At 38.3% G+C, this 20,772-nt stretch overlaps 1 protein-coding gene across 1 annotated transcript in view; it reads left to right on the top strand.

Annotated features, from left to right (window-relative positions):
- Positions 1-20,772, top strand: part of LOC106665493 (protein dachsous) — a 305,122-nt gene that overhangs the window by 263,408 nt on the left and 20,942 nt on the right. The window contains exons 7-9 of the mRNA XM_014391938.2: positions 6,489-6,900; positions 18,857-19,135; positions 19,191-19,414. Of these exons, the coding sequence (XP_014247424.1) occupies positions 6,489-6,900; positions 18,857-19,135; positions 19,191-19,414 (915 nt within the window). The remainder of the gene's footprint in view (positions 1-6,488; positions 6,901-18,856; positions 19,136-19,190; positions 19,415-20,772) is intronic.

The following is a 20,772-nucleotide window of genomic DNA, read 5'->3' as shown; positions in this document are numbered from 1 at the left end:
AGTCTCAAATTCAATTATGAGTCTTGCTATGCAATTGTATTGAACTTGCAAAGTTTGAATTTCTTTCTAGACTGTCAACGATAAGTTTCATACAGGGTAGTGTATTTTTCACATTAGAAAAAACAATGAATCTCCTGTATATTTTTATAACAAGCTTCAGAGGTAAACTATCCACTAATCAATAAAGATCGTAAACTGGACTAATTTTTCCTCCTAAGGTGTGCGGTAACCAGGGGTCCGGTTGGCCTGTCGCCCTTTTTTTCAGTGGTTGGACAGTTTGTTATTTGGTCAACCGTGTCCCTTTGCATGAAACGCTAGCCAATACTAGATTGCGAATTGCTGAAACGCGAGAATAAGCAGACCAAAATGGTCGGTAATGACTAAATTACATAACGCTTTTCAGCTCAAAGTCTCAAATTCAATTATGAGTTTTGCTATGCAATTGTTTTTTTAGCCTTTCTTGACGTAATCAAGCTTTTGATCGAGTTTGGCACCCGGGCCTACTGTTCATGCTCGAGGGCTTCCATCCACCTTCTACCTCGTTCTGCACAGTTACCTCACTGACCGATTCTTCCAAGTCATCGAAGGCCATATCTGAATATTTTCCTATCCATGGTGGTGTTCCTCAGGGTAGCGTTCTGGCACCTACACTATACCAGGTTTTCACAGCTGACATACCATCACATCCACATTTGCAGACGATACGGCAATTCTCTCTAGCAACTCCGACCTTGTCATTTTCACTCGAAACCTCCAACACCTCATACTACTAGAGGCTTGGTGTAAAAAAAAGAGGATAAAATTTAACACAGACAAATCCACCCACATTACCTTCACTTTTCGTAAAAAGATCTCTGCGGACAAGGTGCGGTCTGTACATCGCCTGATGTGGAATCCTCACACACGACTGAAACGTCAGGAGGTAATGACACGATAGTTCTTGCAACCTTGACAAACGTTCTAATTTACTCAAAAATAAAAGACTGCTTTACAACACCACAGTTAACCGATTTGGACTTACGGACTGGAAGTGCGGGGTTTAGCCAAACATTCCAACATCCACCGCATTCAAACTGCCCAGTCTTTAATACTGCGAAAAATACTAGATGCTCCATTTTATGTATCGAACCAAACTACGCATACAGATTTACGTATCCCTTTCGTACAAGAAGAATACCGTAAATTTCTTAAAAACCTCCCAACTAACGTAAATCAGCACATCAGAAACCTCGCATCCCGACGAATCCCCTCAAACCCTCCCCGCCGTCTGAAGAGACAATGGCCGCGAGATCTCCTAGGAAGTGGTGGTGATGACAGTGGAAATGATAATGACACAAGTATCAATTAAACAGACAATATTTTAGTCACATTGGAGTAACATCAATGGGTGTTTTCTCCACTCTTGGTTTTAATTTTGTATATATAACCTTGCTCACTGTTACTTGTTACCTACTTTAAGGTAATTGTAATGTACTACAAATTTTTTTAAAAACTATGCAATTGTAATGAACTTGCAAAGTTTGCATTTCTTTCTAGGCTGTGTTGTAAGCCCCAGAACCTTCTACAGCGGAAAGTAGCTCCAAGCGAAAATAAAGTCTGGAGATCCGTTATGCTTCCAATTTGTACATTCTTTTTTACAAGCCTGTTAGTTCTATACGTATTTTTGACAATTTTAAGACTTTTTATTCATTATTATGTGTAACATCTCCAATTATGGCAATTGGTGGAGAGGGATGGTAAATTATGATTATGTAGAGGGCATGATTATTAACTGCATTCACATTAATTTATATTTGAATCATGGTCATTAAAAGTTTTTTAATAATTTCGATGACTGTGCCGTTTCTGGCAAATAATTAATCTTCCTGCCTGTTGCTAGGCAAAAAGAACAAAATTCGCTTTATCATTTATAAATTGCGCATAAAAGAAAACTTATTTTAAACTTTAGGAATTTAAACGACTTCGAAAGCAATTACGGTGGAAAACGTGATAACTGCGGTGCAGAATTTTTTTATAAATTGCGCAATCTGTTGCGATTCCAAATAAGAAAAAATCTTATAGTGACCCTGTTAATTTTTGGGTAATGACTATCGGGTATTGTGGGTTCGGCCCTAATTACTACTCGCGCCAATATTGAGTCACGTTCTCGCGTTAAACAAAAACAATTTCAATAATGGGTTTCTGTTATAATTTCCGGGGCTTTGCAGGTGTAATTAAAGGCTCGCGGGTGTTAAGCGTTTAGTGCAGGCCATAAGGCTCGAGTTGATTACAAATACCCCGAATATTAGTCCTTAGTCACTCTCGGAGTGTTGGCGATGCTGTAGACTCTCGTACAAAGGACACTGTCTGTCATTGGCTGTATGTTAATGACAACTCGGTATTGTTAGCCTCCTATCTTGATGGATTGATGGATGGTGCCTATCTGGTCTCTCGGGCATCGATATGTAGGCGACTCACGGTCATCCACCCCATGACAACACCTTTATGCTATGAGACAAAAACTGACTATACAATTAAAAATATTCCTTTTCAGTCAAAAACGCAACTGTTGAAATTATAAACAAGATTAAAAAATAAAACGGGAAAACACTTGACAACGCTTGTCACTGGCCTAGCTACATAGGATTCAGGTTATAAAACTAGTCAACGGTCAGAATTAAACAATGTAAAACATTTTGCCTTGTAATAGCTCATAGAAGTAACCTGAAAGTTTAAAAAACATTAAAGGACAAAAAGTGATCACCCCTAGATTACGAACGTCAAGAATTTTAATAGCTTTCCCATCGATTTGGATAAAGGTCTGGGACTTGATAAAAAAACGGAGAAACTGATTTCATAGTTAAAAAAGACTTCGAACCACAACTTTCTGTGTGCTAAGTCTTAGAAGTCACCTGAAGGTTGACAAACATCACATAAAAGAATGCAAAAAAATAATCTGGGGAAGCACTCTTAGATTAAGATAGAGAAGAGTTTTTATAGCATTTTCTTCGAACTTGGTAAAGGTCTGGGACATAATGTCAAGAAAACGAAGGAACTGACCTCGTAGTTAAAGAGCCTCGAACCAAAACTTTCTGTGTAGCTCATAGAACTAACCAGAAGGTTGAAAAAAAATCACTTGAAAATTTTTTAGCTTTTCTATTGATCCTTACAAAGAGTTGGCAGAAGGCGTAAGGTTAATAAATCGGCGAAATTGACCTCGTAGTTAAAGAGACTCGAACCAAAACTTTCTGTGCAGCTCATAAAACTAACCTGAAGATTGAAAAAAAAATCACTTGAAAAAAGTTTTAGATTTTCTATTAATCTTTACAAAGAGTTGGCATAAGGCGTAAGGTTAATAAATCGACGAAATTGACTTCTTTAGTTAAAGAGACTCGAACCAAAACTTTTTATCCAGAACAGAAGGATAACCAGAAGGTTAAAAAAATAATTTGAAAACAATTTATAGCATTTCTCTTGAACTTTACAAAGGTTGGGCATAAGATTAATAACTCGACGAAACTGACCTCTTAGTTAAAAAGATTTCGAACCACAACTTTCTGTGCTCCTCATAGAAGTAACCTGAAGATTGGACAAAAATCACTTGAAGGGATACAAAGAGATAATCCGGAGAAACAATCCAAAATTAAAGACAGGCAAGATTTTGTATAGCTCTTCCGTTAATCTTGATAAAGTACTGGGACATAATGTCAAGAAAACGAAGGAACTAACCTCGTAGTTTAAAGACAATCGAACCAAAACTTTCTGTGTTGCTTATAGAACTAACCTGAAGGTTGAAAAAAAATCACTTGAAAAAATGTTTAGCTTTTCTATTGATCCTTACAAAGGGTGGGCATAAGGCGTAAGCTTAATAAATCGACGTAATTGACCTCGTAGTTAAAGAGACTCGAACCAAAACTTTCTGTGTAGCTCATAGAATTAACCTGAAGATTGACAAAAATCACATGAAGGGATACAAAGAGATAATCCGGGGAAACAATCCAAGAGTAATGACAGTCAAGATTTTTTACAGCTCTTCCATTAATCTTGATAAAGCACTGGGACATAATGTCAAGAAAACGAAGAAACTGACCTCGTAGTTTAAAGACAATCGAACCAAAACCTTCTGTGTAGCTCATACAACTAACCTGAAGGTTGAAAAAAACATTTATAGCTTTTCTATTGATCTTTACAAAAGGTGGGCATAACGCATAAGGTTAATAAATCGACGAAATTGACGTCGTAGTTAAAGAGACTCGAACCAAAAACTTACTATCCAGAACAGACGGATAACCTGAAGGTTGAAAAAAAATACTTGAAAAAAATTTATAGCTTTTCTATTGACCTTTACAAAGGTTGGGCATAAGGCTAATAAATCAACGAAACTGACCTCATACCTAAAAATATTTCGAACCACAACCTTCTATGTAGCACAGAGAAGTTACCTGAATGTTGAAAAAAAATCACTTCAAGGGACATAAAGAGCTAATCCGGGGAAGCAACCCTAGATTAAGACAGGCAAGATTTTTTTATAGCTTTTTCATTGATCTTGGTAAAGGTCTGGGGTATAATGTCAAAAAAATCTACAAACTGACCTCGTAGTTAAATAGACATCGAACCACAACTTTCTGTGTAGCTCATAGAAATAACCTAAAGGTTGAAAAAAAATACTTGAAGGAATACAAAGAGTTAATCCGGGGAAGCACCGCTTGATCACACGCAAGCTTTTCTATAGCTTTTCTATTAATCTTGATAAAGTTCTGAGAAATAATATCAAGAAAACGAAAACTGACGTCGTTAAAAGACATAGAACCACAACTTTTTGTGCACCTCATAGAAGTAACCTGAAGATTGACAAAAATCACTTGAAAAAAATTTATAGCTTTTCTATTGATCTTTACAAAAGGTGGGCATAAGGCATAAGGTTAGGGGGCGTTGGTAGCCGCAACGGTTTAGGCGTTGACACGGCGCTCATCACTGTAAGGTAAAGGTCCCGGGTTCGGATCCAGTGGCCCTGCATTCGAACCCGACATGCTTACAAATGAGCTTTTTTTCAAAAACACCGGCACCCCGAGGGTTGATATAACCTCTGCTGTTGCGAACCCTCGTTTAAAAAGAGAAAAAAAGGCATAATGTTAATAAATCGATGAAATTGGCCTCGTGGTTAAAGAGACTAGAGCCAAAACTTTCTATCCAGCACAGAGGGATAACCTGAAGTTTAAAAAAATCTCTTGAAAACAATTTATAGCTTTTCTATTGACCGTTACAAAGGTTGGGCATAAGGTTAATAAATCGACGAAACTGACCTCATACCTAAAAATATTTCGAACCACAACTTTCTGTGTAACACCGAGAAACTGAAGGTTGAAAAAAATCACCTGAAGGGATACAAAGAGCTAATCCGGGGAAGCAACTTTAGAATAAGACAAGCAAAAATTTTTAATAGCTTTTTCTACTCTATATAAAGGTTGGGTCATAAGGCATAATGTGAATAAATAAACGGACGAAAATTACCTCGTTGTTAAAAGATTTCGAACCCAAACATTCTATGTACCCCATAGAAGGAACCTAAAGTTTGAAAATCACACAAAAAGATAATCCGGGGAAGCAACCCTAGATTAAGACAGGCAAGATTTTTTTTATAGCTTTTTCATTTATCTTGGGAAAGGTCTGGGATATAATGTAAAAAACTGATCTCGTAGTTAAATAGACATCGAACCACAACTTTCTGTGTAGCTCATATAAGTAACCTAAAGGTTGAAAAAAAACTTGAAGGAATACAAAGAGTTAATCCGGTAAAGCACCTCTAGATTACACACAAGATTTTTTTATAGCTTTTCTATTAATCTTGATAAAGTCCTGGGACATAATATCAAGAAAAACGAAGAAACTGACCTCGTCGTTAAAAGACATCGAACCACAACTTTCTGCGCACCTCAAAAAGAAATCTGAAGGTTGAAACAAAACACCCAAAGAGATAATCCGGGGAAGCAATCCTAGATTAAGATAGGCAAGATTTTTTATACCTTTTCTATTAATCTTCATTAGTCCTTTCAAGAAATGTCTTCGTTTTCTTGTGTGTGTGATTTTTTATGTGACCTCGTAGTTAAAAAGCTTGTAGCACAGAGAAGTAACCGAAGTTTGAAAAAAAATCATGTCAATGTATGGGAAGAGATAATCCAAGGGAAGAACTCTTGAATTAAGAGACAAGAAAAATTTAGTAGCTTTTCCAATGGACTCTTCTCCCTAAGAAATTTGTAATTAAAAGTTCTTACCGGAAATTGTTCACTCAAAGCAACAAAAGGCATGACCATTCAGCGAAAGGACAATGGAAATAGAAGTCCGTCTGTATTCGTTTAAACTTAATAGTTTTTCTGGTTAAAGCTCAAAAGAAAAGCGTTACTTATTCAGTCGGATATGCTAAAGAGCTATTAGTGCTTGGAGAAATATAAAATTATCTAAAATAGATACTATACGAAAGAATTTTAATGAAACATTGTTCTAATTTTTAGGTGGTCCAGGTGACGGCGGTGGATTTGGACACGGGCAACAACGCCCGACTGACTTACAAACTCCTTTCTGGGGAGGACGTTTTCGGCATTTTCCCCAATTCGGGATGGATCTACCTCCGAGGACAGCTGGACAGGGAGGCGAAGGACCGCTACGGGTTGAGAGTGGCTGCGGAAGACAACGGCAGCCCCGCTTCCACGGCGACCGCCCTCGTCACCGTCCTTGTGACCGACGCTAACGACAACGATCCATCTTTCACGAACGACATCTACGAGTTCGTCGTCGAAGAAAACCAACCCAGGGGTGCCTATCTGGGAAGGGTGGCCGCCACCGACATGGACCTTGATCTCAACGCCGCCATCGCCTACACCCTCATCCCAACCAACTCCAGCTTTCAAATCAATCCTGTCACAGGTAAATTTTTCGTATAATCACTTGCGATTTAAAACATTTATACCATCTTCTCGCTCCAATTGAGAGATGGGGTTGTACTTACCTCCTAATGACCGTGTACTCAAAGTTCTAACCTATGTAAGATTGGTATGTTTTTAATCCTCCACAAACCCTATCGTTAACAGAGAACCAAAAACTTGCTGATTGTGCTTAAGAACAATTATAAGACTAAATGTAGATACAAAAAATTCGGAGTGGCATACTGCCATTTGCGAGATATGTATCCTTCCCTGTTGTACCTACCCAGTGTGGCGACGAACGCCAGCAAAGGGTTAATTCCCGGTCCGATAATGATGACCTGCATCTGCTCACCTTGTTCGGTCTTGAAGCGGACAACGTCCTCAATAACGGGTTGCTTCATAGGATGGAGAAAAGCGGTTAGCTATCTGTAGCTGCCGGTATACCCCTGCTTCCGGACTCCCGTAGCAATACGCAGGCAGTTATCCAGTTAGGTCTCGCCGCGTTCACCCGTTCCAGTATGTAAGCCTTGAAGGGGTCTAACTTACAGGGTCTAGGTACACGCAGTTTATAACGCGTATTTGCCACCGGTTCGGTTTCGAAGATATCGTCTCAAGGTTACACGGGAGCATCAAGGAATTTGATTGTGGTCGTATTTATTCTATATCCCAAAGTATTTCCACCTGCGGATAAGGGTAACACCATAGTGTTTTAGTAGGTAGGTTTGGGTAATAGATATTCCTCAAATACCCATTCGGTCCACAATGCCCAAAATGTGAATTCCATCATTACCTGATTTCTCTATCTTCTTTACTACGTGGATCTCTACACCACAAAAAGGTTCAGGACCTTTTCCTTACAAGAGCATCCTTCCTTCCCCATTTTCTGGATCTCCTGACCTAATATAACCTTGCCAAGCAATCCATGCTGCTGCGATACATCTAACAGCTTGGTTTATATCTCAAAACCATTCTTGAGCTAATGGTGTTTGAGTTTAATGCTCTGATGGCTGCCTGACTATGAGAGGTATGTCCTGGTTTTCGTATCCTCTGTTGAAATTGAATTGAGCAGATCTCTCAGTTGCTTGAAGATATTGGGGTATACTTGCCCTTGTACCTTCGTGCCTCCTAGATCCAGTATACCAGCAAATAGTGTCTTTCTAGACTGTTTTATCCTTTTTCCAACTTTTTTTGGCTGGAAGACTTATTTAAATGTAAATATCCTGTTCACTTCTAATTGCTTTTATCTTTTTAGTGATTCTTTTTTGTTCTTAAGTTGATTATGTTTGTTTATGTTATTTTTTGGAGGGGGATTAGTCCTAATATTTCCTCCATACCTGAGGGACATGTCATCAATTCAGTGGTACAAATGGATACTAGCAGGATTCTCAGACTGGGTGGTCTTTATACTGATCCGTGGCAACATTTCTTTCTAATGTATACAAGTCAATAAGTACATAAGTCAATTTACCTTTACTGTTAATGGGTTGAACATTTGCCCCCGATAATAGAAAGCAATAAATATATTTCATCTTTATCTCATAAAATAAAATTTAATACGAATTCGCATGCAGAGCGCAATTATATATATCAAAGATATTTCCGATGATGTATGGATCGGAGGAAAAGTCGCTACATAGATCATAGTCCGTAAGAAATTGACCTAATTAAAAAGAGAAAATAAAGCAACAAATTCAAATAATCTCCGTCCGGGAATAAGGGTCGATAAATTAGCAATGTAAATTAAACTGTAAATTAACAACGGCTAATAGACGGGATGCGTAAATTGCATAGAAATTGAAGAAGAAAAATGACTGATGGTAATAACCATGCCAAGTGGCAAGTGAAATATCTAAATCTAAAGCAACAAAAGCTACGATGAAAAATATTTCATTTTTTTAAATGATTATAAAAGATAAAATATATTAAAAAGTAAAGAATAATATTAATAAGTGGACAAATTCAATATTTAAATTCAACCACTTTCTCCCACTGGGTTCTGAGTACACGCTAACGGTAGCCAGTCCTCCTCATTAATCAGATTTATAAACATCGGATATTTTTCAAAAAAAAAAAACATTTTGTGAGAATTTACATTTTTGAGCTGTTGAAAGAAAGTAAAATTGACGAATCGTTATAAAAATAGATTTGTTAAACGTTTTCTGAAACGGTTAGTGTAGAAAGTTGGAAGTTGTCACTGGAACTAATTAAAAACCGCTTCGAGTATGCGGAGTTTACAAAACCGTTAAACGTAATTTGTCATTGATAGGATTAGATGATAATCTGGAGAATTCCAGCTGAATATGGCCGGTGAGGTAGCACGTCCCAGGGGAAGCGAAGCAATTTTTGCAGTGTCACAAGCGAAATGGGAAAATGTGAAACTTAACTTTCTCATGGAAAGTAGAGACGATTTCGTTGATGTTTTGTGTAATGAAGATTGTTTTTCGCACTTTGGTATCATAAAGCAGTTAGTACCTCTTAGAAACTGCGGATTTTTCTATTTTTTATTATTATTTTACCACATCTATGACATCTGACGGGTGTTTTACAACCATTACAATTATTATTATAAACTCATTGTTGTTTTATAACTTATAAAACGTTATTTTTATCTCAACTAAAAATCTTAATTAATTGAAAGATATTAATTGGTCAAGCGGTGGTGATGAAGTGGATTTAATGTTAAATGAAGTATATCTTGACTAAAGCTCTCCGTGGCCATTTCATTTGTCGCCGAGAATCGAATAGATTACACGACATTTGAAAAATGGCAAAAAGGAGGGAAAATTCAAAAGGGAGGGTTGAGATGGGAAGTTAGTGTCCGAGTGGATCGAAGTCACGATAGCTCAAGTGGTAGGGCAGCATCGTATTGAGCCGAAGGTCGTGGGTTCGAATCCCGCTCGTGACACTGACTTTTTTTATCTCAACTAAAAACCTTAATTAATTGAAATATACTGATTGGTCAAGCGGACCACGAAAACATTGCGTACAATGAACGATATTGTATTATTGGTTTTGCGTTTATTGACATTTATTGACTTGATTTTGTTGTCGAAGAAGTTGTGTTCCAATTTTTGGCCCTATGTGAATCCATCGGTCATCCTTGATGGTCTCGAACCTTTTTTAGAAAAACTTTGTTTCTCTGTGTTCAGTCCTTTTTAGTGTGATTTTATTTGTCCTGCCACATTTTAATCCATTCAATCAGTTTCTCTTATGTTTTTATTGGATATTCCAACCATATATTTTAGACCAATGTTCCGAATGTTTTCGGCCATGTCAACACTGTCTCTACTAGCACAAAACCGTCTGATTGGCCAGCTTTCAATCCAACTGAGGCTGATGCCTTGCTCTGCATGATTGTAAGAATGGTGCGATAAAAAGTTAAAGCACCTAGGAATGTACCAGGTCATTTTGGTCCTCACACTAATAACACTATCATTCTGTGCTTATCTTATTCAAACATTCGATGTGACATTTAAATTTAAACAGGTTATATATTAAGAAAATTAAGCCTAAGATTAATTCATCTCAAGACCAAAACAGCTTGGACTGGCAGACCAAAATGTTTGGAAACAACCTAGCACAAACTTTCCATTCTGATAGCATAAAACCACCATAGGCGAAAAGCGAACTTAAAGCTAAATTGACGGTAATTTATACTGCTTGTAAAATATCATTATCTTGATTTATTTTTGCTGTCTGGTGATGGTCTTTCTGGGTTTTCTGTTAAAGAAAAAAATGTCAAAGATAAGCAGCATACAGGGTGGTGCACCATAGGAGAAACAATTTATGAAAATAAGCATCAGAAGTAAACTGTCCACCAATCAATGATAGTAAAGACCGTAAACATGAAGAATATTTCCTCCTGAGATCTGCAAGGTGATGAACTTACAATTTGATCCTTACAGATAATCATATTTTGGTCATTACTGACCATTTTTGTTCTATGGGATTTGACTTCTCCTGACTTCGGACAGACAACCTTGGCTTCTCGTCATCTTCAGTGTAGATTCTGCCGGGCTACGTAGTAAAAAACAACGTACATAATTGAAGAAAACTATATTTTACAATTGTAGTAAAAATGAAACTCCTTTAAACACTTTTTGGTCTACGCGATTTGACTTCACCAAACTTCGGACAGATAACTTAGGCTTCTCATCATCATCAATGTTGAATTTGCCGGGCTACGTAGAAAAAAATAACGTACATAATGGAGGAAAACGGTATTTTACAAGTTTAGCAAAAATGAAACTCCATTAATCACTTTTTCGGTCGTTTCTGACCATTTTTGGTATACACCATTTGACTACTCCTGACTTCGGACAGACGGCTTCTCGCATCTTCAAGCTGGTTCTACTGGGGTGCTTAATGAGAAACGACGCATATAATTGAAGAAAACGGTATTTTACAAGTTTAGTAAAAGTGATACCCCATTAATTACTTTTTTCGTCTGTAATTTGGTGGTTTCTGATCGCATTTTGTCTACGCGATCTGACTACTACTGATCTCGGACATATTAAACATTTTCGGCATCTCGTCGTCTTCAATGATGATTCTGCAGGGGTGCTTGGTCAGAAACTACGTACATAATTCAGGAAAACGATATTTTACTAGTCTAATAAAAAAATGAAAATGAACTGTAATTTGGTTCTTCCGATCAGTTTTGACCTGCCAGAGGCGATTCGACTTCTGACTTCGGACCAAAACACTAGCTTCTCCTTTTCGTCATCTTCAGTGCTGGTTCTGCATGGGTCGTGGAAAAAGAACATAATTGAAGATAACAATGTTTTACAAGTTTGTTTAAAATGGCATTGCTTTGTTCTCTAATATGGTTCTATTATTTTCCCAGCAGTTTTGCACTGCCACTTCTGACTTTGCGAGCTGTTTCTGCAAGAATCAATTTTTCAGTCTGTAATTTGGTCGTTTCCGATCATTTCGGTCTGTTCAAAATCAAAAACTCGAGTTTTATTTTTACTACACTTCTAAAATATCGTTTATCTTAAATTATTTATTGATCACTCATCTATATAGAATCAGCACTGAAGATGACGAGAATGCGAAACTAGTTTGATATAGCAAAACGAAAAGCTTAGACAAACTAGAAACCTTATTTAGCAATTTAATCCATTTTTGTCATAATCAGGTTGGAACCTGGTCATCAACCCGCAGAACCAGAAGGACATCTAAGAATGTTTGTTTTCTAAGAAAATGTTGTTACATTAGTGTATCTTGTACCTCAATAGTTTCAGTGTTTATGCACTTATCACTAGTTATTTGTGTTTACTGTTGATATTCGGTATGATTCATGCGGTACGCTGAATCCGATGTAATCAGCCGGGCATGTAGTCTTCCTATCACCTCCTCCTTTTGACGCAAAATGAAGAAAATGTGTACAGGGATCGGTTGTTTACTTTTTTGTTATCTTGTCCATTGATGAAAGGAAACGGGGGCAATCTAGTTAGTAGTTGGGCGTTTAAGATAATCCCCTACTGTGTATATAAGATGCAGGGGGCTGCCGGTGGGAGAACTCTTGCCGCCGGTCCTCTTGGAATGTGTATAAAAAAAGCCGGCAGGTTCGCGGTGCAAGCCAACCCTCATTACCATTCTACCTCCTATTCTCGGCAGCCTCTATTTACTGTTTCACGTTTCGACCGGACAAACCCTAGACCGCAGAACGAGACGTGGAATAAAAGGCAAACGAGGCAGAGAACGAGTAAAAAGCTAAAGTTACAATTTGACGGATCCTTTTTGGCTTTCTTTACTAAAACCAGGTCGCAATTTTGCGCAATACCTGATATGGAAAGAGTTATTTTGGTTTTGCCTTAAGAACTATTGCACTTTACATTCCATAACAGGCTACCCCTTTCAACCAAAAAGGTTTTATTAAAAAAGAGTGTTATCAAAAAGAACTGAAAATAGACTTCAACCTCATCTCTATTTTTAGCAAAGAATATCATATTACCTTACCTTGATCTAAATCAGAACCATTGAAATCTGATAGCATTCGTGACTAAGAAACAATTTGAAACAACTTGGATGAAAAATAAAACCATTAAATTTAACCATAATATATCCTTTGAAAACCTAGCTTATCAAGGTTATTAACACTGTGGTTACAAACTAAATTATTTTATATTATATTTATACTTTACAAGTTTAGGAAAAATGAAACTCCACTAATCACTTCTTCTGTCATTTCTGACCATTTTTGGTCGATGCGATTTGACTTGTTCTGACTTCGTACACAGCTTACGCTTCTCGACATCTTCATTGTTGATTCTGCAGTGGTGCATGGTCAGAAATTACGTACATAATTGACGAAAACTATATTTTACAAGTTTAGTAAAAATGAAACTACATTCATCACTTTTTCGGTCGTTTATGACCAATTTTGGTGTACGTCATTTGACTACTCCTGACTTTGGACAGACATCCAAGTCTTCTCGTCATCTTCAAGCTGGTTCTACTGGGGGCCTTAATGAGAAACGACGCATATAATTGAAGAAAACAATATTTTACAAGTTTAGTCAAAGTTAAACTACATTCATCACTTTTTCGGTCGTTTCTGACCAATTTTGGTCTACGTCATTTGACTATTCCTGACTTTGGACAGACAACCAAGTCTTCTCGTCATCTTCAGGCTGGTTCTGCAGAGGTGCGTGGTCAGAAACGGCGCATATAATTAAAGAAAACGATATTTTACAAGTTTAGTAAAAATGAAACTTCATTAATCACTTCTTGTGTCATTTCTGACCATTTGGTCCATGCGATTTGACTTTTCTCGACATCGGATACAACTTACGCTTCTCGTCATCTTCAGTGTTGATTCTGCAGAGGTTCGTGGTCAGAAACAGCGCATATAATTAAAGAAAACGATATTTTACAAGTTTAGTAAAAATGAAACTTCATTAATCACTTCTTGTGTCATTTCTGACCATTTGGTCTATGCGATTTGACTTTTCTCGACATCGGATACAACTTAGGCTTCTCGTCATCTTCAGTGTTGATTCTGCAGAGGTTCGTGGTCAGAAATGGCGTACATAATTTAAGAAAACGAGATTTTACAAGTTTTTACAAGTAAAAATGAAACTAAATTCATCACTTCTCGGTCGTTTCTGACCAATTTTGGTCTATGCCGTGTGACTACTCCTGATTTTAGGATAGTCGGTAGACGATATGGTGGACCAAGGTACAAGAGAGAGATGTCATCACGAAATAGCACTATTACGGGAAATTAGAGAAAAAATATGATAAGACAAGTCTGAAATGTTTCGATTTTCTCCAGGACTTAATCTTACCACAGCTTAGAAAAAGGCCAAGATTGAGGACGAGTTAGTTCTCTTTACGGATGAGGTGAGATTTGGCCTCAAATCATCAGACGAGGTAATTTCATACGGAGACGCTTGGGTCTCCTACGCCCCATGCTGTATGGTTCCTCAGGTGCCATTCCACGGTGGGTCATTTATGTCTTGGGTTGCATTTTGGACGCCGCACCGAATTGGTTGTAGTACGATGAAGTTCTAGAACTTCGCACTTGCACTTACAAGACAAAATCGATGAACATGTAGTGCCATTTGCCCACCCACATCGGTGAGGGATTCTTGCTAATCCGGGATAATGCCAGGTTGATTGCTTGTATCCAGCTTAAAGTCCAGATATGAAACCAATCGAACACTGGTACCAACTTAAGTGACAGTTACGACCATACCCAGGTCCCAACACCCATAGAGGAGTTGGAAACTGCTGTTCTTGAAGAATGGGAAAGAATCCCTTAGGATTTTACCAGAAATCTTATTCCAATAAATGCAATGGCGTTCAACTTTTTTTTCTTCTTCTTTACTTAATAATTGTTTTTCTATAATTAGATAATATACAATTTATTTTTAAATATCTTATTTTTACAGCCAAATCTATTTTTGATATCCAGAACATGAATACATAAATATTTAATAGAGATGATGAATGGTGGTGTGAGTGCGGTGTTCAATCCTTTTAAAAAGATAGTTCCTACTCACAGTAAGCAAAAATTATTCCGGTACCGGGAATCGAACTCGGCCCTCGTTGGGTGAGAGCCAGGTATCCTAGCCACTAGACCATACCCGAAAATTATTCCGCTACCTGGAATCGAACCCGACCCTCCTGAGTGAGAGCCAGGTATCCTAGCCACTAGACCATACCGGAAACTACTAACTCGCTGTGTGTAGGAACTATCTTTTTAAAAGGATTACAAGTGTAATGGTGGTGCGTTAAATTTGTCCATCAGTTTACATTTGATTATGTTTTGTCACCTAACGACTGTTCTTTTTTGGGCCTTGCCTGTAGAGCTTATATTACAATTAAATTCACTAGTTTCGTGGTCCGCTTGACCAATTAATATCTTTAAATTAATTAAGGCTTTTAGTGGAGATAAAAAAGTCACTGGCACTAGCGGGATTCGAACCCACGATCTTCGGCTAGAAACATCACTTTTTACGTCGTTTCTGACCAATTTTAGTGTACGTCATTTGACTACTCCTGACTTTGGACAGACAACCAAGTCTTCTCGTCATCTTCAAGCTGGTTCTCCTGGGGTGGTTCCCATCTCAACCCCACCTTTTGAATTATCCCTCCTTTTTGCCATTTTTCAGGTGGTAGAGCAGCGGCGTATCTAGCCGAAGATCGTGGGTTCGAATCCCGCTCGTGCCATTGACTTTTTTATCTCAAATAAAAACCTTAATTAATTGTTTTGAATTTTCCTTCCTTTCTGCCATTTTTCAAATGTTGAATTTGATTCTCGGCGACAATTATAATTAAATATTTTTATTTGTCAATCGAAGTGAAATTTAAATATTAGGACGAATAACAGCTTTGGATGCCTGTCTGCGAGTGAAATTTTGGAAGATCGTATATATTATTCTTGGTGTCGCAGGTTCCTTGAATTTCATTCATACCCAGTCTATTTACCATGCAAGAGAATGAATGTTTATGTTTTTTAATACGAGAAGAGTTTTCTCTTGAAGAGATGTGACCGAGGATAATGGGCGTGCGTAGACAAGGTTGTCGTGTGGGATCCAGGAAGGAAATTAAGCTAATTTAATCCTATCCAACGCAACCGTTCTATACTTTCAAAATATAGTCCGAAACTAAAGATTTTTCTCTTAAACACCATATAAAACATGAGTTTTTAAATAGCCTTGAGTCGGATTTAAGAAATTTAAAAAGATTGCAAGACGGTCCCACAAAGGTACAAATCGATCATATTTCCAAAATAATACATAGTAGTTCCCACGGGAAAAAACGACACTGGAAAAGAAATAAAACTACCACGGGGTATAATATAAAAATATTTCAAGGAATTAAATAACCTAAACGTGCTAAATCCGACCGTTAGAAGACTCAAAACCCATTAATATTCACTCTCGAAAGAAAAATTCCCATTATTTATTAATTTCAAAAAAAAATTTCGCTACATGTCCGAATTTCGAAGTTGTTTTTTTAAGTATTCTCGAACGGTTTTTGCACTTCGTTTTCCTACTTCACTCCTAAGGCACCAATTTCGAAACGTGCCAACGGGCGAGAGTGGGTGTTCATTTATTACCTTACAGAACTCCCTTGTGCCGAGAACCACGCAAAACTCAATCCGACCGAGAATCTCATTAATTAATTATCGGACAGCTGGGAACCGATATAACTTCGAACAGTTCTTCCACAGCAGGAATAATCGAAACGGCCAAGAAGAATGGCTAAAATGACGCACGTTCAGAAGACTTACTAGCCAGACGTTTCCTCAATGACTTTCTAATGATATCGAGACAATATTTATTTAAAAAATGTTGTAATATCAGAAGAATATAAGAAATAAAAAAAGAACAATACATAAATTTATGAAAAATTTTCCATTTAACAATACTTCTTTGTCAGTAAGTTTGGGTTAAATCAGGGTTGTGTCAAATGAAAGAAACTATTATAAGTTTACCATCAATTTCAGTATACGTATTTTGCCTTCTTCAGTGCATATTTATCAAAAAAATATAAAAGATCTGGAGCCTTATTCTTCAAAAGTATTTTTCTTTATATGAAAAATACAATACTTGTTGACGTGTTGTGCTGATAGAGGAAGAAACGAGAAAGCGATTATTATACCGGACTGAAAATGTTGTAAAGGTCATTTTAAGGGTGTTGAAAATAATTTAAAAACTGACCCAAAAAATGTCAAAATCTAATCTTAAAAGGTACGATCAGAACGGCACTTGGGTAGTATTCTTAGGGGGTAGAAACAGGCATAAAGCTCAGTTAAGTATCTAATAAGGGTTTGAGAAGGCTAGGAATATATTCCAGGAAGATAGCCATCTCGTCTGACAGACAGGCACTACAGGCAGGCCTCATGCGAGGTGAAGGCAAAGAGTGTCCGAAACTGCATGGAGGCCCTGACGTCAGCGACACTAATGACCTGACCCTGTCATGGGTCCCCGGGCCTCGGGGCATAGAGGCAACGAAATTTTTGTCATATTGGCCAAAGAGGGGGCCAACATGGATTTTCTGGTCCAGAAGCATTCTGCCACAAAAGAGATACATCGTAAAATGGATCCTTAAGGAGTCAAAAACCTGGTGGAGCCATACCACAGGTGAGAGGCACGCGATGAAATTCATAGAAGGGCTGTCCGCAAAACTTACAAAGGCAACCGCAACCGGCCTAGGATTCTGGTTGGACCTTGACAGGGCACTGCCACTTACGAATGCACATGCATCGGATAGTAGTACAGACAGAAGAAACACTATGCAGATACTGCCAGGAAAAGGAGGAGACCGCAGAACACATAAAACACATTTTATGTTTCTGGGAAAGTCTATGTAGGTGCAGGTTCTTGCAACTAGATCAGAAAAAACCACAAGCAAGATCCTACACTAAGGAGCCGCTGGCAAGGGAATGGAAGGTGATTAGCAACCTGAAGCTGGCCAGTGAGTTATAAAAACAGGAGAGCCCAATAGATGTACTCAGGTCGAAGTGTAAAAAGCCTTGTGGCCGCCTTTTTTATCCCTATTCCTAAGGGTGAGAGAAAAAACAAAACAAAGCACATACGCCAAACTTACCAACATTCCCCAACATGGAGATTAAGCTCAAAGGCCATGCACCCTCTGGAAAAGTGTTTCTACAAACTTATGTAACAGCGGCATGGGCTCCTAAACTGAGAAGCAAAACGAAAAACATTGTGGAACATAGCCAAAGAGATGCAATGCTGAGGACGACGACAAAACGACATCTACGCATGCCCTCCAACTTTCTTCCTCTCCTCCTAAAGATCACTGATGAAAAGGCACTGCTATATGAAAGATGAAGAACAACTATCAGTGTCCTGAGGAGCTATGAAATGGAATGGCTAGCCACATTCTTTCGGGGGAAAGCAAACGATTTCTGGTCACATGGGTAGAGGAAAGATGGCAAGAAAGGTGGGAAAGTAACGTTAAAGGCAGGTAACCTTCCAATACACGCGATCCTCCCCGATTATTGGACCAGCTAAACCATGATAGCTCGCCTACCTTGACAGCTACTTGCATATGTTCAGAAGATCAAACAGCCCCTGTATCCAGAGTGCGGAGTCCAATTCCAAGAAGAGTCGAGCACAAAATCTTCTGCAAGAAGTTTGAGGAAGCCGTACTTAAAAAAACATTCGAGTAGCTAGCGACCCACCCTCATGGATATTCTATTCTTGTTTATTTATTTTATTAGTTTTAGGTAAATTACGAATACTAGGATATTTTTATCTCTAGCTGGTTTCCTCTTGACTTAAGTAAACAATGTATAAATTTTAAAGCATACCTGTAAAACCAATCTTCTACATTAAAAAGTAGCATAAATGTAGGTAATAACTAATAAAATAGATAAATCTACTTATATACTGAATTACCACGACTGCCACTCGTTCTGGCTTTCTTTTAGAAGTGTTTGAATTAATAAATACATATGTAATTTTTTATTGCAGGAGAGATCCGGACGAGGGAGGTGCTTGATCGGGAGAAGCGTAGTATGTATGAGCTGGTGGCCGAGGCCAAGGACCAAGGGGTGCCGCCGAGGTCCTCCAGGGTCACCGTCAGGATCGTCGTGACCGACGTCAACGACAACGCGCCCGAGATCGTGGACCCGAGGGAGGACGTCGTCTCCATCCGAGAAGAACAAGCCCCAGGGACGGAAGTAGTCAAAGTCCGAGCCGTCGACCGGGACAACGGTCAAAACGCCACCGTCACCTATTCCATTCTTAAAGGTTGGTTAATTCATCAAACAAAAAAAAACATCTTTTCAAATAAATCTTATTTCAGGTCGAGAAGGAGAAGGATGGAGGGTTTTTTCCGTGGATCCTGTAACGGGTGTGCTGAGGACGAAAGTGGTGCTTGAATCTGGCGAGAAGGACATATACAGGGTGACCGTCGCTGCGACGGACAGCGGCAACCCTCCGAAGCAGTCAGTCAGGACTCTCAGTGTCGAAGTCCTCGCGTTATACGATCACCGGCCGACTTTCTCAAGCTCGAGTCTACATTTCAAGGTATGACACCGTACATGACGTATAACAAGGACCTATCATGAGTACAGCCCCCTTCTTTATTATTAATTGGAAGGCTAAACGGTAAAACGTCATATTGACAATTACACGTTTCAAACTCTTAAGACTTGTCTAATGATTCATAGCGCATAATGAAAGGCTAAATCCTGCAACATAACACACGCCGCTTCTTCCATGGGTTATCGTTGAAAAAAATCAGCTGTCAGAATGGAAGCATTTTTACAATTTATACATGCACGATCGAAATAATTCGATAAACACATTGTCCGATTCAAAATAACATAGACCAAACGGAACTCGATGTCAATCCGTCTGTTCACAAAAATCACCTCATACCATGACACACTTATCAGCATATTTGACAAATCAAAGCTAGGATGTGAAAGATTGCTTAATAAATAGATAATGACTGGCATGATAATTACACACCTAACACAAAATCATATCCAAACCATACAAACAGGCTTGACAAGCCTTATCACATCTTGACCATACATAATCGACAGTTCAAAAACAGAAACTAGTTTCGTGGAAAATAAGTTATGTAATGAATATCCACAAAAACAGATACCAGCATGAATCCGGTCTAAGAACGAAACAAGAAAATATAAAAATACGAAAAAAAACAAGTCTTCCGAAAATGGGGTTCGATCCTTATTCATCATATATGGTCCGCCTACCCTCGCTGTTTGACTTCTTGTCACGTTAATTCGACTGTCAATTTATCGGAGAACAATAAAATATAAATGGCGAGTAGGTGGTCGAAACGGTTAAGGCGCTGACAAGGCGCTCATCACTTTAAGTTAAAAGTCCACCGGGTTCGAATCCAGAGGTCCTGCAAAGTCCCCGAGGTTTGATATGACCTGTAGTGTTCCGAACCTTCGTTTAACAAAATTAACAAAAAATAAAATATAATCTTTCAATTAAATAATCCTTTTGTGGAAGGTTTTAGTTGAAATGAAAAAGTCAGTGTTCGCCAGCAGCCAAATTCAAAATGGCGCCAATGAACTCCGCCGGAGAGAGAAGTTGAAGTTAATAAGAAGACTGTTTCGGCACCAACGTGAATGGAAGATTCCCGATTGAAAAGGGGATGTTAGTTTAGGAATGGTTAAATGAAGGAATAAATAATGAACGAAAGGAGTAGTTGAAGACTCACTGTTAATGAAATTTCTATGGCTTCCAAGATGGAGGATGATCGTATTGGAAATTTGAAGGCGATGACGGTCTAAAGGCGATGAATCCCTCTGAAGGCGATGAAATCCGGAAAGCGGTGAATGTCTCCTGAATAGTGTGAAGTTGTTCAGCGGTGATTAAGCCGGTGTACCGACCTTCTTGCAGCG

Source organism: Cimex lectularius, unplaced genomic scaffold (assembly GCF_000648675.2).
Source record: "Cimex lectularius strain Harlan isolate CLEC.00 unplaced genomic scaffold, Clec_2.1 scaffold102, whole genome shotgun sequence".
In the NCBI taxonomy this organism is placed as follows: domain Eukaryota; kingdom Metazoa; phylum Arthropoda; class Insecta; order Hemiptera; family Cimicidae; genus Cimex; species Cimex lectularius.
This window is presented reverse-complemented; position numbering and strand designations above follow the sequence as displayed.